The sequence below is a fragment of the Barbus barbus genome (genome assembly GCF_936440315.1).
Source record: "Barbus barbus genome assembly, chromosome: 47".
Classification (NCBI taxonomy): domain Eukaryota; kingdom Metazoa; phylum Chordata; class Actinopteri; order Cypriniformes; family Cyprinidae; genus Barbus; species Barbus barbus.
Genome location: NC_136725.1, coordinates 2,490,378 through 2,507,976, shown reverse-complemented (window position 1 = coordinate 2,507,976; position 17,599 = coordinate 2,490,378). Strand labels below are relative to the sequence as shown.

The 17,599-nt window shown below is 36.1% G+C and overlaps 2 protein-coding genes across 9 annotated transcripts in view; both read left to right on the top strand.

Moving 5' to 3' along the window:
• The window catches only part of LOC306865772 (mitogen-activated protein kinase kinase kinase 1-like), a 59,582-nt gene extending 56,438 nt beyond the window's left edge, over window positions 1-3,144 (top strand). For all 3 annotated transcript variants that reach the window (XM_079410570.1, XM_079410571.1, XM_079410569.1), the window contains exon 20: window positions 1,276-3,144. In XM_079410570.1, the coding sequence (XP_079266696.1) occupies window positions 1,276-1,425 (150 nt within the window). In that variant the 3' untranslated portion in view covers window positions 1,426-3,144. The remainder of the gene's footprint in view (window positions 1-1,275) is intronic.
• Window positions 3,145-5,548: 2,404 nt separating this feature from the next.
• Window positions 5,549-16,400, top strand: LOC306865829 (hydroxymethylglutaryl-CoA synthase, cytoplasmic-like). 6 transcript variants are annotated; one of them, XR_013783900.1, is made up of 11 exons: window positions 5,640-5,678; window positions 8,419-8,876; window positions 9,930-10,055; window positions 10,261-10,425; window positions 11,344-11,512; window positions 11,713-11,883; window positions 12,004-12,110; window positions 13,324-13,449; window positions 13,548-13,705; window positions 14,196-14,629; window positions 14,803-16,384. XR_013783900.1 is itself a non-coding variant. In XM_079410657.1 (10 exons), the coding sequence occupies exons 2-10, from the start codon at window positions 8,429-8,431 to the stop codon at window positions 14,280-14,282; spliced, it is 1,557 nt and encodes a 518-aa protein (XP_079266783.1). In that variant the 5' UTR covers window positions 5,549-5,678; window positions 8,419-8,428; the 3' UTR covers window positions 14,283-16,400. The 6 variants fall into 6 exon arrangements, 2 of the variants coding, with proteins under 2 accessions (XP_079266783.1, XP_079266782.1); XR_013783903.1 differs by having other exon boundaries at window positions 14,196-14,395; window positions 15,634-16,383; XR_013783901.1 differs by lacking the exon at window positions 5,640-5,678 and adding an exon at window positions 6,623-6,763 and having other exon boundaries at window positions 14,196-14,395; window positions 15,634-16,384.
• Window positions 16,401-17,599: the final 1,199 nt, after the last annotated feature.

The window sequence follows — 17,599 nt, the reverse complement described above, 5'->3', positions numbered from 1 at the left end:
TATCCTCACATGAAATGAATGCTGTATTAATTTGTTTTTAAAACATGCTATTTATCAGAAAGGAAAGCATTTTTGGTTGCACTTTATTTTAAGGTGTCCTTGTTACAGTGTAGTTATGTACTTGTACTTACTATATGATTAGGGTTACACTAAACAATTCTGGGTTAAATATGACCCAACTCGGGTTATTTGGCAACCCAGCGCTGAGAAATATTGGACAGAACACACGCTGGCTTATTTTATTTAAGACAACTATTGTTTAAAAATTATTAAATTGCTGGCTTAAAATGGGCTTGAAATGAAAAATCACACACAGATAATGAACTAGAGGCAACAGCAATAATTAAAAGATAAATGTTAAGCAAGAACACCCATGGACAAATTGAATTTATTTGGGTAAATACAACAGTTTACAATATTAAAATGCTTTTAAACTCGTTTAACAAGCGTTTTAGACATGTAACATTTAAAAGTAGCATTTTAATTTGATTAACTCTGTAATCACTTTTCACCAAAATAGTGCTAATTCTCGTGCCGGTGTGTCGCCAAAATCTGAGCCGGTGATGGGCTGCTGTTCGCCGGGGGAACTGCGGACTTTAGACCACCGCCTCGCGTTTCACTCGTAGCTGAAAGATGCTGTGACTGACTCCATAACCTGCCCACAAACAAACAGAACTGAGATTAGAGAACATCAAATTCAATTCAATATATAAGAAATAAAATCAGTTTGTAATGCAAGGCAAAAGGTGTTTTCATCATGTGAAATGACCGCTGCTGATGCATTTATCGTCCTTATGTTGCGTTGTGTAAAATATTATAATTTACAGCACAGTAAAACTTTATAAATGAAATAAAATGTATACAAACCTTTATTTCGCTGAAGAAGTGCACCAAATCAGCGGCGCTGAGAACCACTCTCTCCTTTAGAGGACTCAAAAAGCCCGTGCTCTGACTGTAACTCAACAACAGGGTTGTTTCGTCAGAGACGGCCTTAATCCAGCAGTTGGGTAGAAAAAAAAATATTAAAAACAACCCAACAAGCTGAACCCAGCATTTTTTAGAGTGTAGCATTAGGATTTGACTTAGGGTTACTTGCATGTAATTATGCATAATTAATTGCTATTATAATAGTACATATAACGTGTAGCTTAAAATAAAGTGTTACCGCATTTTTCCCAGCTCTGACATGTATAGATTTGTGTGTGTGTATTTGAACTCCTGTCTTACTGGCAGCTAACTAATCCACTCTACTGACCCACCTCTCTCCTGTCCCAGATCGCCAGCGCTACCACAGCGCCCACGATCCCGCCCCACGTGACTCCAGGCCTGCGGGACGTCACCCTGCGCTGCCTGGAGCTCCAGCCCTCCGACCGCCCGCCCTCCAGAGAGCTGCTGAAGCACCCCGTCTTCCGCCACAGCTGGTAGAGCCGCGCCGCGGGACCTCAGACTACTGAAGCTCATCCTGCTGTCATGCTCTTCTGTCTTTCTCTAGCCGCAGTCACTGAAGAGGGCCCTAAATGCTGTAGCCTTGGTACCTGATGCAAAAACCCGCTAGCACATGTTGAGTGTCTGTATGAAAGTGCCATGTCTGTTTTTAAGTTCAGATCTCTGCTTACCTTCTGAGAAGTCTGGTCGTCTTTAGTAGCAGAGAGGCCGAGATCAGTTCATCTTTTAAACCTCCTCACATTTGAACACTTCTGGTTTTAGTGTGTTTGTGTTGCGCCTCATGATTTGTTTTACACCACGAATATGTTTTGGTGAAAGACAAATCTTTGCTAGTTGAGCTAGCACACCGCTGAATGTGAATGCTTATGATGCCGGTATGGTTGGCTTTTCACTTCTAAGTGGAGATCTTATGTATAAATGTCTGCTTTTACTTGTTTGGGTGTAATCGGGAACCTTTTCAAAGCTATCACCCAATTTTAGACTGTGATGTGTGTCTGTAACTGATTTGACTTGTTGGAAAGTCTCACTGGAACATCATTTCTGATCTCCAACTCCATTTCGGTTTTAATGTTGTGATTTGACTCCCGATTCAGTTGTAATTTCAGTTTTTGGTGCTGTTGTGTTCACGAAAATCCGACTTAAGCTTCCTCAAGGAGTATTCGGCACCTGTACCTGACGTGTCATTTACTTCGTTTCATGCGGTTGAACATTTCGGTGGAGGGATCATATTTAGCTCATGATCATAAACATTGTTTTCCCAAAAACAGTTGCCATAATGCATGTTCTGAAGACATGTCAGGTGTATGAACTGTAGCTCTTCAAGTGTTGTTGTTTTCAAAGACTATCGATGACCGTATTTGGACTCCCTTCACGCAAATCTCAGAGTTTTAAACGTGACCATTTCAAAACTATTTTTAAAAGTAAAGTTATTTAATGCTAAAGGCTGATCAAGCTTGAAGAGTTCAGATGTAAATATGAATTTTGGTAGCTAAATGTATTTTACTTGACTCCTGATATTTTTATTTTTTTTGGAAACCACACTTTTCATCGTAAATACTTATTTTGTTCCTGCATTTGGGTGTTTTTTCTTTTTCGGTGCGTTCATAAAAGCTTTAAAGTTATGCACTCTTGTCTGTTTATATACTGGAAAGGTGTCCGTTTCAGTCAGCTTCATAAAATCGAATCAGTATTACTTGAGTTTTTCCACATCTTCTGTCATTTCTTTGCAGTTCGATCATCTCAAGCAGCTTGTTGCTCACTGTATGTTATTGTTCTGTTATTTCATGGGTTTTTTTTGATCGGGGCTGAGCTGACCTGTATGAAAGGATGCTGTTTCTTGTCACTTGGTGGTACTTTTTATGTGAAGATTGTCTATTGCTGTTTTATTCCAGTCTTTTCTACCTCAGGTGGCCTCTAGAGTTTTCTTCTACCAAAGTTCACTTTCTCAATATATATATATATATATATAAATATATATTCTTTTATTATAATTTTATATCTCTCTCTCTTTTTTTCCTCAAAGATCTCCAGGGCTTAAGGGCTAACTTATATTAGCTCCTTTTATTGTGCAAATACATCTCTGGGTTCAGCGAAAGAAAATTGAATTGGCTGAAGCTGTATCTTTTAATCTTGTGTAGCTTTTGTCAAAAATGTTTTAATTATTAGGTTTTTACCCCAATTGAAACATTTTATAATGAAATCTACCTATTTTGGTCTTTATAGCAAATAAAACGTATAGGAAAATCTCTTTCTCTCTGCCTCTTTGTTTCACATGTTGATCTTTTTTTTGACAACAGGTAAAAGATGTGCTGATTACATCTGGTCAGATCAGTGTAACTTTGTAATGACAGCGTAGCATGCCTATTGATGTAACTTCACTCAGATTTATTGCACTGAAACATTTGACTTTTATTTTGCACGCATATTTTTAAGTAAAATGTAAATGCGGAACTAAGTAAAATCTACTTAACTAAGTTGTCTAAAATTAGCAAAGCAAATAAGTAAATAGAGCTTGATGAGTAATTTCTACTTAATTATTTTAAGTTTACCCTGCAATACTCAAGTACATTTCACTCGGTTTATAAACTTTACTCAAACAACATAGCACTGAGAAAAAAAGCCTATAAAGCATGAGGTTAAATTACAATCATGTATGGAAGCAAGCAAACAGCTCGTTAGTCTTTTTAAGGTAATATGTTGACTCATTATAGTTATTAACTGGATGAACACCGAGACCTGAATACTTGGCACATGATACACAATGACGATCAATGAATAGTGTGAGTATGAATGGGTCCTTTTGAGTAAAAATTAACTCCAGATGTCACAAAATGGCAAGTTAACCTAACAACAAAAGCAACCATACAACAGCCTTAATCACTCATGCCCAAGTGCATGATGGGAACAACAGGATCATGACGTTGGTAATTACTCAAACAGTAAAGATAACAAACAATTCACGTAAAATATACTTATGTTCAAACTTTCAATTCTACAAGCTGAAATTGAGTTCTACTATAGAATTTACTCTTTTAATTCTTGCCTGAACTAAATTATTTAATGTAGAAATGACATTTGTTTTTCTGTAGTATTTCCTTCAACACAAAATCATTTTTATCAGTGTGTGTATAAGATGGTGCCTTCGTTGAGCTGGTTGTGCTGTGATATCTGATATCAGAACAGAACATGACCTTGAGTAGGTTATCTGTCAAGTGTCTGTTACTATAAAGATGGACATCAGTGCAGTTCTTACCAGGTTTAAACTAACTGACCGTGCTGTAAAACTCTGAATGCATTCTTAATGTCCTACTATTTTAGAAATTTAAAAAAGTACATCCCAAAAATGAGGATTATTTAATTCGTATATAAGAGTGCAGTTGAGTTTGTATTGGTTTAGTTGCGCTCCTCAAATCTGTTTGCACCATTGTTTTGATTGCAATCAGATTGACTGAATGTTAAAAATTTAATCAGAAGACATCTAGACATCGGGCGAGTCTTCTTACAAGCTCAAGCTTTTTATATATTTGTATTTATCTGAATGCAAAATATTTTTTTTTATACTCATAATCAATCAACATAAATCAGTCGGGGGGGGGGGGGGGGGGGTTATAACATCAGCCTTAATGCTGTGTAGTTCATTGCATCATAAAACACATGTAAAGCATTCACAAGTTTATTAGTTTATTATATGTGAGGTGCTTTTCTGTGCTACAAAAAGAAACTTCACTTTTCTTTCTTTTTTTTGGAGAAAATGAAGGGGAAATGCTGCTGAAAAGTGGGTGGTGTTCTGTAAGGATGAGATGCACTTTATACTTACAGCAGCTGCTGGACACACAACACACTCGCTGCCTCTTTTGACATTATTCACCTTTGTTCAGGGAAACAGAGCTCAGAAACCTGCTCAGTTTGTCTCAGTGAGCATATTGAACTTTTTATGTTTTTATGTTACAGTTTGCTAGAAATAAAAGCAGTTGGACACTTCTTAAAAATGCACTTTCTGAAGCAAAACCCAAAAATTCCCAGGAACTGTAGTTCATCCTGTTTCTAGGTGCCAGAAGTTGGTTGACTCCATGCAACGCAGATACACAGTAGTTATCAATAAGAATGGTTATGATTGAATGTGTGGTGATTACACTAGAAATATGAAAATAAAAGCTATTAAAAGTATTTGCATTATTCACTTTCATTAACACTGCTATTTATTTGAAACGACAGACAGATAGATATACAATAGATAGATAGATAGATAGATAGATAGATAGATAGATAGATAGATAGATAGATAGATAGATAGATAGATAGATAGATAGATAGATAGATAGATAGTCTGCTATTGTGCTGATGCTCCGATGTGATGTTCTTCATCGGTCAGTCTCTGTAGTCATGGAAACGATGTTATGCTTCCCTGGTGATTCGCGCAGAAATGGCGAGTAAATCAGACGCGCACTGTGATTGGCTGCCGCTCTCTCACCATACACCGTCACTCACTCACACCATTGAACCACTATGCGCGCCTCCCTCCTTTCTCGGCCGCTTATTGGCTGAGGACTTAAAGGGGCGGGAATACAAGACCTTCAGAACAGCATCTGTGTTTTGATTGGCTGCGTGGAAAGGGCTCAGGAATCAGAAGCGCGCACTGCACAGGTATGGTCCGCTTATCGGGTATAAATAGTGTCTTTAATACCGCGTTCAACAAGCGACTGTCACCTAAAGACCTGAACTCAGCTGTACAGGTAAGCCCAGTCTAACACGAGTTTATTAAATCTAAATTACTACTATAAGAAAAGTTTCCTCTTTCAATATGTTTAATGCTTGAATGATTGATCTCAGTAGACTTCATCTCATGTATATTTATTATTAATAATAATAATTATTAGTATTATTTTAGTTAAAATATTCGTGCAACAGTAATAAAATCACCTTCAATTTAATATGAAATATTAAATATTAGGATTAAATTGTCAGAAAAAAATAAAATAAATAATTTGATTGTGCAGCTAATATCTGTCCCTGCAGCAGACTGATCCTCCAGTCTCATTATTCTACTGTCAGACTGTTAAACAGCCTAATAAAGTGGTAAAAACACGTTACTTGAATATATTTGACATAAAACTGAGCACCGATTTGTACATTTATATGGTAAACATACATATCATGTTATTATTCATTTCTCCACATCATCTAAAAAAAATATTCGCATTTAATCTGAGGAAGCAAAAAAAATTAATCTGAGGAAGCAAAGAAAATCTCCTTTAAAATTGTTCAAATTAAGTTCTTAGCAATGCATATTACTAACCAAAAATTAAGTTTTGATATATTTACAGTAGGATATTTACTAAATATCTTCATGGAACATGATCTTTACTTAATATCCTAATGATTTTTGGCATAAAAGAAAAATCAATAATTTTGACCCATACAGTGTATTGTTGGTTTATTGCTATAAATATACCCCAGCGATTTAAGACTGGTTTAGTGCTCCAGGGTCACAAAAGTTAAACCAAGGTAACACAAAATTGGTTAAAACGCTTTAGTCATACATTATTCAGATTAGTATTAACGCGTCCCGAATATTAGGATTAGAAATAGTGCACTCTGCATTAAAAAGTTCGTGCTTACTACATACTTAGATGCACGGAGTATGAAGTACGCAGTAGGCGTGCGTGAGTTGTGACGCGCTCGTGCGTAAGGCGGAAGGTCCGTTGACGTTCACTGCTCGACTGCACACTTACTAAACATCTGACCTTATGAGATCTCCGGACAGCACAGCTCTCCGATTCTGACAGCCCTGTTACAGGAACTCATATATGATTGTAAGGTAAGAAGGAGAGGGACTGCTGTATATGTCGGTGCTAGCGGTCTGATAGAGACACATGTGGTCTTCAGTCACTCAGCTCCTCTCCACAATCACTACAACCTATCACATAATTACAAATTTTTCCGTTTGTTAGTTATTAATGAACTAAAAAGGCATTATTATTATCAAGCGAGCCATTAGAGAGCAACGAAAGCTGTTTCCATCAGCTGTTAGCAACACGACTAACCAGAACGATTCATTTATAGCACGTTATATTCGTAAACGCATATAATCAGTGTAATTATGCTATTATGGGATGATTAAGAGGCAAATATTATTACAGAGGAATAATTAGATCATCCTTGTCAAACAAGAACAGCCGTTTCTATTAGTGTGATTCATATTGACTGAAGTCGAGCAGGAACATGAGATTAGCTGTTAGCCTGCATGCTATGTCTGTAAGCCTCTTTAAAGATCACATGATGCCGAAAAATGCGTTTGTTTCTTTTTTCTGCATGTTCTGTGTGTAAATAAGCGCCTACCAGTAGTGTTTACTTGTTTTGTTCCACATCGAGTGGTCAAGTATGTTTACTGCTCTGTGGAGCCATATCTATGTGGGTTAAAGGTCATGTCCTTCTCCAGCTGAAGGGTTAATCTTATTAGAGGAGAGCAGAGCTTTGCCATGTGCCTCTATCACTTCATAATGGCTGTGACTGCACTCTTCCTCATATTTGGTCTTTATGATGTTGCACAGATAGGTTTGTGTTGAATATCTGCTTGCTCGATTAACAGATAAAATAGTTTTGTGTCTCATTTGCTGTGGTGTTTATTATACACCACCAGTCACAAGTTTGCACTAATTAAGATTTTTTGTTTCTGATTTTATGTTTTTCTATGCTCACCAAGGCTGCATTTATTTGAGATATATAATTGTTTTCTATTTGAAAATATTTTTTAAAAATAATATATTTTTAGCTGTATTTTCAGCATCATTACTCCAGTCTTCAGCGTCACATGATCTTCAGAAATCATTCTAATACACTGATTTACTGCTCAACAAACATTTCTGATTATTATCAATGTTGAAAATAATTGTGCTTAATATTTTTGTAGAAGTAATGATATACTACTACTATTCAAAAGTATGGGGTAAAAAATAGTTTTATTCAGCAAGGGCATATTAAATTGATCAAATGGAAGGGTAAAGAGACATTTGTAATGGTATTTGAGTTTTCTATTTTGAATAAATGCTGTTGTCTGAACTGTCTTTTCATCAAATCATGATGATATTGAGCAGCAATCAGTATATTAAAATGATTTCTGAAGGATCATGTGACACTGAAGACTGGAGTAATGATGTTGAAAATACAGCTGCGCATCACAAAATATATATATTTAAAAACAAATAAATAAATACAATTTTAAAGTATTATTTTCAATTGTAATAATATTTCACAATGATACAGAGACATCTTTCAAAAACATAAATCATATTTCTTCCACACTTGTGAATAATATCTGCATTAAATCTGTAAGCAGGGAACCTGTTTTTTTAATATCAGTCTTGTCTGTTGAAAAAAGCATATGGGTCAACCATATAGGGCTGAAACAGTGATAAACCTGTGTGGGCTAAATGATCAGACGTCTGTTTTAAAGCTTGCATGTTCTTGTCTCAGTCCGTTCAGGATGCCTGGATCACTCCCTGCTGTTTGTGAGGCCGCGTGGCCCAAGGATGTGGGAATCATGGCCATGGAGGTGTATGTGCCGTCTCAGTACGTGGAGCAAGCGGAGCTGGAAGAGTTCGATGGGGTCGGAGCGGGGAAGTACACCGTGGGGCTGGGCCAGGCGCGCATGGGCTTCTGCTCGGACCGCGAGGACATCAGCTCTCTGTGCCTGACGGTGGTGCAGCGGCTGATGGAGCGCAGCGGTCTGTCCTACCAGAGCGTGGGCCGGCTGGAGGTGGGCACCGAAACCATCATCGACAAGTCCAAGTCCACCAAGACCGTCCTGATGCAGCTGTTCGAGGAGTCGGGCAACACTGACGTGGAGGGAGTGGACACCACTAACGCCTGCTACGGAGGAACCGCCGCGCTCTTCAACGCCGTCAACTGGGTGGAGTCCAGCTCCTGGGACGGTGCGCTTCTCACTCACACTTTACCCACAAATCATCATTCATTAAAACAAAACAGCTCACATTTCACCACAAAATCAAAAGAAAAATCATTTTGCTTAAGGATTGTGAAGTCTCTTTTAATTTTTTTTCCCACAAAAATGACTGTAATCCTTTAACGTTAACAGCTTATTATCAAATCAAGTAAGCTGTTAAAGTTTTTGGAATACAGTTATTAATTCATTTTTTATTTACAGTAAAAAATATGAAGAGTATATGAAGAGTTGAGATGCAAAAGCCTCTAAGTGCCATCTGAAGTTTTCATTTAAAATGCTCATTTTAGAAAAAAAATTCAGATGGCATTTCGAGGCTTTTGCATCTGAATTTATATATACATATACATACATACATGCATATATATATTAGTGCTGTCAAACGATTAATCACGATTAATTGCATCCAAAATAAAAGTTTTTGTTTACATAATATATGAGTGTGTACTGTGTATATTTATTATGTATATATAAATACACACACATTCATGTATATATTTAAGAAAAATATGTATGTTTATATATTATATATAATATAAAATATAAGAAAATTAATATATAAATGTATAAACATGTAAATATTTTCAAAATATATACTGTATATGTGTGTATTTATATTTACACAATAAATATACACAGTACACATATTATGTAAACAAACACTTTTATTTTGCATGCGATTAATCAGTTGACAGCACTTATAATAACTATATATATATATATAATATAATATAATTTTTTTTTTATTATTACAATGTTGTTGTTTTTTTTTTTTAAGAACTTGGGTGGAAAATATCTTTAATTATTGTGTCAGTAATATTACAATGCAAAAAATCATAATGGTCCCAAAGCAAGCTTCATTATCTTATATGCAAAATATTATTTGGCTTTGGTTTTTATTGAAGCTCTTATTATTTGGTGAATTGTGAACATGGAATTCATGCACTAAAAAGACTCTGTGTCGAATATTGCTGCTTGATGTTGAAGTGTTTGCCTGTGGAGCTAATACGATCTGATGTGACAGGCCGTTATGCTCTGGTGGTTGCGGGTGACATTGCTGTTTATGCCACGGGCAGCGCCAGGCCGACAGGGGGAGCCGGAGCCGTGGCCATGCTGGTCGGACCCAACGCCCCTCTGGCCTTCGAGAGAGGTATGAGGCCTGCAGTAACCAGCAGCATTCATGACCTATGTCACAATAACCTAGAGAGACACAACAAAACAGGTTTTGTTATCTTTGTGATAACAAGGTTCAAGTCAACACTTTTATTTCCCAGTATATTTACATAACTTTATTTACCACATTTTATATTTTTTATTTTACAAAGTAATTCAAATGTAATCACTTATTTTAACAGGGCTTCGTGGGACACACATGCAACATGCGTATGATTTTTATAAGCCAGATATGGTGTCTGAATATCCAGTGGTGGACGGCAAGCTTTCCATCCAGTGTTACCTCAGCGCTTTAGATCGCTGCTACTCCGTCTACAGGAACAAGATCCATGCCCAGTGGCAGAGAGGTGAGCAAATACATCTACATATTCTCAAACTATAAAATCCCATAATTCAGATTGTCTAGCGTTTATTTGTTTATTGAATATGAAAATTGTCAGTATTGACAAATATTTTGCCAAACAGAAAAAAGGTCAAAAGGCATCATTAAAAATAAAAAAAACACATTGGGATGAAAAAATAAAATAATTGATAACACCTTTATGTATAATGCATTATAAAAGTAGTTATAATTCATAAATTATGCTTCATGCACCGTATAACACATTATATGATCTCATGAATAATTGTAACCACAGTTAATACATTATAACACTTATAAATGTATTGTTACACTATGCATTTTAAATTTGGTTATAATTATTTACAACAAGATATAATGTATTACAACACACATTATGAATAATTATAATGCATTTTACTCTTTAATAACCCTTTATAATGCATTATACATAAAGGCTTTAAATAAAGTGTTAACAAAAATTGTCAATGCTATATTTTTCGATTTTGATCAAACATTAGTCAACTAGTTGGTATAAAGGAGGCTTTTCTCATAAGAAGCAATTCTCCTTTAATGCATTACATGCTGTGTTATACCCAACTAAACCATGATCATTCATCATGCACATGTTACTGAATGTTAGTAGTACAATGGTTTGTGTTCACAGTATCGGCCAAAATGTTCTCTTTCAATTTTCAGTGGCCAAACAATCGATGCATCTCCAATAAACATGCTTCATGCACTATATTCTAAATCTTCTGAAGCTACAGTAAATGAGGAACAAACTGAAGTTTAGGTTCCACCTTTCATTTCTTCAGGGTCCATGAATACACATTCCAGCAGTGAACTCTGTGTGTAAACTCTGTCATAGTGTCTGATAGAATCAGTTTGTGTTGTTTAAGGCCTTCTGTTGCTTGTGTTTCAGAGGGTCTTGACAAGCGTTGCAGTCTTGAAGACTTCGGCTTCATGGTGTTCCACTCTCCTTACTGTAAACTGGTGCAGAAGTCTTTGGCTCGACTAATGCTCAACGATTTCCTCTGTCATCCCAGTCCAAACACAGAGAGCGGGCCCTTCAGTGGACTGGAAGCGTTCAGGTTGGTGATTCGTCTTTAAGAAAGGTCCCACCAAATGAGTGTCACCCAACAGACAGTGACATAACAGCTTACACAGCGGCCACATTTATTGAATAATTATTTAAATTTGGATTTGTAGATTCTTCTCACAGCTGTTTTCCATTCAACAGCAGCTCATCTTGTAGAAACCAAACATTTTAAATGTCTTTTTTTTTTTGCAGAGATGTGAAGATTGAGGACACTTATTTCGACAGAGATGTGGAGAAGGCCTTTATGAAGGCCAGTTCAGAAGTGTTTGAGAATAAGACAAAGGCGTCTCTCCTTATATCAAACCAGAATGGTAACATGTACACACCATCAGTGTACGGCTGCTTGGCTTCGGTTCTCGCACAGTAAGTGCTCCTCGTGTCTCATCTTACATTCATGAGTGTAGATTACAGCCTTTGTGCTTCTTCAGAGCCTCTATAAATGTGATGCACTAGTGATTTCTTTCTTTTTTTAAATCTCTACAGACATACACTGCAGCAGTTGGCAGGACAGAGAATCGGTGTGTTTTCATACGGCTCAGGCTTTGCTGCTACGCTCTACTCCATCAAAGTCACACAAGATGCTACACCTGGTACATAGACACACACACACACACACAGAAGCTGACTTTATTAGAGTGTCATTACTCTAAACTAGCGTGAGCAGTGTGACCAATCTCGCAGTTATGGTGTAAGAAATTTTACACAGTTTTTTTTTTCTGTTAAGTCAACCCCAAAATGTTTTAGATGTATTGTAAGTTAACATTATAAAATACACTGTCATTCAAAAGTTTTAATGTTTTTTAAAGAAGTTTCTTATGCTCGTCAAGGCTGGATCTATTTGGTCCATCTATTTTCTCTATTTTAATATACTTTATATAATATAATTTATTCCTGTGATCAAAGCTGTATTTTCAGCATCAATACTTCAGTGTCACATGATCCTTCAGAAATCACTTTAATATGCTGATTTATTATGAGTGTTGAAACTGTTGTGCTGCTTCATATTTTTGGGACCTGTGATACTTTATTCAGGACTCGCTAAATAAAAATGTAAAAACAACAGCGTTTATTCAAAATAGAAATTGTGTTAAAATATGCACTACTATTCAAAAGTTTAGGGTCAGTAAATGTTTTCTTTTCTTTTTTTAGAAATTGATGCTTTTATTCAGCAAGGATGTGTTAAATGGATAAAAAGTGATAGTAAAGATTGTTAGAAAAGATGTCTATTTGAAATAAATGCTGTTCTTTTTAACTTTTTATTCAAAGAATCAAAGAAAAAAGTATCACATGTTCCAAAAAACAATATGAAGCAGCACAACAGTTTCAACACTCATAATAAATCAGCATATTAAAATGATTTCTGAAGATCATGTGACACTGAAGACTGGAGTAATGATGCTGAAAATACAGCTGCAGATCACAGAAATAAATTACAGTTTAAAGTGTATTAAAATAGGAAATCAATATTAGAAATTGCAATAATATTTTACAATATTACTGTTTTTTTCTGTATTCTTTATCAAATAAATACAGCCTTCATGAGCATAAGATACTGCATTAAACATCTTACTGATGACAAACGTTTGAACGGCAGTGTACATTTTGATGTGTTTTGGTAAATGAAAGGTACTTCATCTTAATATAGAATTAATATTTACCAACAAACGACATCACAAAAACAGCTAGCAAAATTAATCTCTCCCATGATAATCAACAAAGCTGCCTACAGTTATATAAGCTAGTCATCCTGCCCGTCCAGAATTACAGTCATTAATAACTCATCTCTATTATTATTATTATAAGGATCTGCTCTGGATAAGTTGGTCTCCAGCCTGTGTGACTTGCAGGCCAGACTGGACTCTAGAAAGAAGGTTTCACCGGATGTTTTTGCTCAGAACATGAAGCTCAGAGAAGAAACCCACCATTTAGGTAATCGAGCGTTTGCATTCTGTCCTTCTCTCAATCATTTTGTCTCCATTCAAATCTTGGATCCGCTTGACGTTGTGATGTTCCTCACATTTCCACAGCAAACTACATCCCTCAGGGCTCGGTAGACGAACTCTTCCCAGGAACATGGTACCTCACTCATGTGGACGAGAAGCATCGCAGGCAGTACGCCATGCGCTCGATGAACGATGACAGACCGCTGGAGGCTGGACTGGTCAGTTCCAACATTGCAGCTGAGGTATGTTTTTCAGACTGGTATTTGTTTTATATGATTTTAATGTAGTGTCATAATAATAAAAGCAAATCGTTTTATAATTTATTACATTTTGTTGTTGTTCTAGTTACAGTTGAGGTCAAAAGTTTACATCCCCCTTTCAGAATCTGCAGAATGTTAATTATTTTAACAAAATATGAGGGATTGTACAAAATGCATGTTATTGTTTATTTAGTACTGAGCTGAATAAGATATTTCACATAAAAGATGTTTACATGCAGTCCACAAGAGAAAATAATAGTTGAATTAATAAAAATGACCCCGTTCAAAAGTTTACATCCCCTTGATTCTTAATACTGTGCTGTTACCTGAACGATTCAAAGCTGTGTTTTGTTTGTTTAGTGATAGTTGTTCATGAGTCCTAAAATATAAAATAATTAACATTTTGAAGATTCTGAAATGGGGATGAAAGTACCTATAGCACTTTCTGATTGTGTTTTTCTGTCTTTCTCAGCATATTCCCAGTCCGCTCAAGAAGATGCCCCGCATCCCAACTGCCACAGCTGGCCCCGAGGTGCTCATTAGTAACGGGGACCATTAAGTTTACCTCTGTGAGGTGCACACAATGGCAGATCACACTGAGGACACTGATCTGAAAAAACAACATGCTAAAAAGGGCCCAAGGACTTCTGCAGCCAGATCACGTATCAATGAGTGAAATGAAATTCAAAGCTTTTTAATGTTCCAGAACAGACTCGGCTCTATGCAGAAATCCTCAGTTGTTTCATTCTTTTAAGTCCAAATATCTACCTGTTGGCATTTCACAAGCTCCATGCTGGGTTTTTTTAAGCATTAAACTAACCCCCGTCATTTAAAACAGACGTTTAGGGGAAAACATGGATGTCTTGAAGAGCGTCCCTTGTTGTTTTTAATTGATCTAAAGCAGGGGTGCCCAACCCTGTTCCTAGCAATCGACTGTCCTGCAAAGTTTAGCTCCAGCTCTAATCAAACACACCTGCCTTTAACTTTCACACGATCCTGAAGACCTTAATTAGTTGTTTCAGGTGTGTTTGATTAGAGTTGGAGCTAAACTTTGCAGGACAGTCGATTGCCAGGAACAGGGTTGGTCTTGTTTTTGCTTTTATAAAACTCCTTTCTAGTCAGTCTTATCACCATGGCCATGTCAGGGAAATGTGCTTGGATCACATATTAATGAGCCATAAACTTTACAAGTTTTAATTACATTCACCCTGTACAGTAATAATAGTTTAGTCGCTGCTAAACTTCTGTTAGCATTTATGTGCTTGGAAACGAGAATCGTTTATTTGATTTTCATTCTAGCCAAAGTAGATGGTGTTCATTTATATGAACTCAGACGAGGAAATAAAGTCATGACAATTGTATAGAAGATGAAAACGTGATGATAACTTAGTGGCAATGTGTTAAATAATATAATAATCAGTTAAACTGGTAAAAACAATTTGGGACATTTTGATGATGAAAGTAAGAAAGAGCACAATCTGATCGTCAGCTGTCCACTTAAAAATAAAAACTGTCATCATTCGCTCACCCTCGTTTCGCTACAAACCCATACACTCTCAGAGAAAAAAAGGGACCATACTACTTCAAGAGTACCTTAAGAGTCCATATTGGTACCATAAAGGTACATATAAGTACCCAAAGTGTACATATACCTAAAAAGTACCTTTTTTTTTTTTTGGAAAGTTTCCACCCAAGTGAAAGCTTTTGTGGTTTTTGGACTGACTATCTTCTGTGCAACAATAAAAGACAATATTTTGAGAAATGTTGGCAACTAAACAGTCCAGCTTCCCATTGACTTTCAATGTATGGACAATAAATAAAACTGAAACTGTTTGGTTATTCTTCATAATATCTTTCAAGATGCACAGAAGAAAATCAGTTCTTCAGGTTTGGAAGAACATGAGAGTGAGTGAATGATGACAGACTTTTCATTTTTGGGTGAACTGTGCCTTCAACTCACTCTTTATCAACTATTTGTAGATCACAACTAACTCTAATATTCCTCGATCTGTTGAGAAATTGCGATCTGAAGAGCTTCTGTGATCAAATGTTTGACCTGTGATTGTTCCAAACTACAGAGCACTTATTTAGAGATTGATTTCAGATTTATAGTAGGAGAGAAGCAATATTATTAATACTACGGTATTGTAAATCTGAGCACCTTAACACCTTGATGCGTAGTGGTTTATGGCAGATATACTAAGCTAAAAGCAAAAAAAGAGATTGTGCGTGATTGCATAAACACTGATGGTATTTCCTTTCGGGACATTCATCAATCCATGGGTCCATGTTAACATCTGAAAAACGAGCTCTTCTGCTCCGACTGCTTATCCATTAACTTTGAGAAGCCTTATTCTGAGCATGTACAGAACTCACAGATATATTCTGGAAACTCTATAGAGATATTTTTCTTTTTCATTCTGCTGCCAGGACATGTTGACTGTATAGAGTTATAACTTGAAGCAGCCAATGTTTACAAGACGTCTCCCTCAGATCAGTTCATACCAATAATTGGAAAGTAATGTACAGCACTAACTTATATTTGTAGATGGACAAAAACTGGTTTGCGATCAGGTGTAACTTGCAGAAAACAAGCTGTATAGACATGTGTATGTGGAAATCTGATAATATATGAACTGAGGATTAAATGTTGATTTGCTGAAGTCTCTGTTTATTCTTTGTCTCTGGAGGTTTGGATTTTATTGCTTTGTATCCACTGAATTACTGCAGAGCTACAGTAACTTTTATCACAAATATTTACATATTTAACATAGAGATGAGCACTTGCCTTTGTCAGCGGTTTCAGACGGCGAGTGTGGCTTGTATACAAAGCTGGGTGATATCAATTAATAAATGCCCCTAGAATATCTATTACGTTTGATCAAATTGTGAATAAATCTAGTTTTAAATAAAAAAAATATATTTTAAAGAACAAAAAAATTCTTTGTGATTGAATAATTTTTCCATCAGCGAGTTGGAAATGGGCTGCCAGACAGCTGGCGGGTTATGTACACAAGCATTATCTCTTTACCCCACAGAAAGGCTTTAGGACACTCCAGGATTGCACCATTCACAGTTTTGACTTCCTGTCTGCCCGTTCATGAACGACACCCACTCTGTGTTCTCTGAATCACTCAGTGCTCCAGGACACAAGGTCATTTTCCATTTCTGCATATGCTGTGGCAAGCCAGAATCCAGGGAGCTAAATGTCATGCTCACTCTCAAAATATGGTGACAAACCTGTCCAATGACTGGAATAATTAAAAGAGTCAAGAAGCTCTATGTAAAAGTCATACGTTTATAACATAAGTTTATTAATTTATATTAATACACTTTTTTGACTGTATATTATATTCCTTTTTTTTTTTTTAAACAAGTCAAGTGGCTGAAAAACCCTTATCCCCTTCGTTTATTATTATAATTATTTTTTAATCATTTTGTTTTCTGGGGTAAACAAAAAAAAATCTAACTATGCTATGTTATAAATACTTGTTTTGCTTTTTGTCTCTATGTTTTTGAAAATACAAAAGCCGTCGAGGTCAAAGTTCAGTTTCCCAATGTGTTGAGTAATACATTTAGCTTTTATTCCATGTAGTTCATTTGAACACATCCTCAGGCTTTCCATTAAATATTTAGGTTGGAGTGAGCTTTATTTAGAGTTTACATTGAAAATATTACTCTTTTATTATAATTTTGCAACTGTAACTGTTAGTTTATGGCACTTCTCATTTATTTATCCATAACCAGTGATTGACTGTTGCATTATAATAGTCACATTGTAGCATTTTGCTATTCCAACAGCATATTTCCGCCATACGTCCCCATGCAATTCCAAAAAGTTGGGACATTTTGTAAAATGCAATACAAATCAGGAAT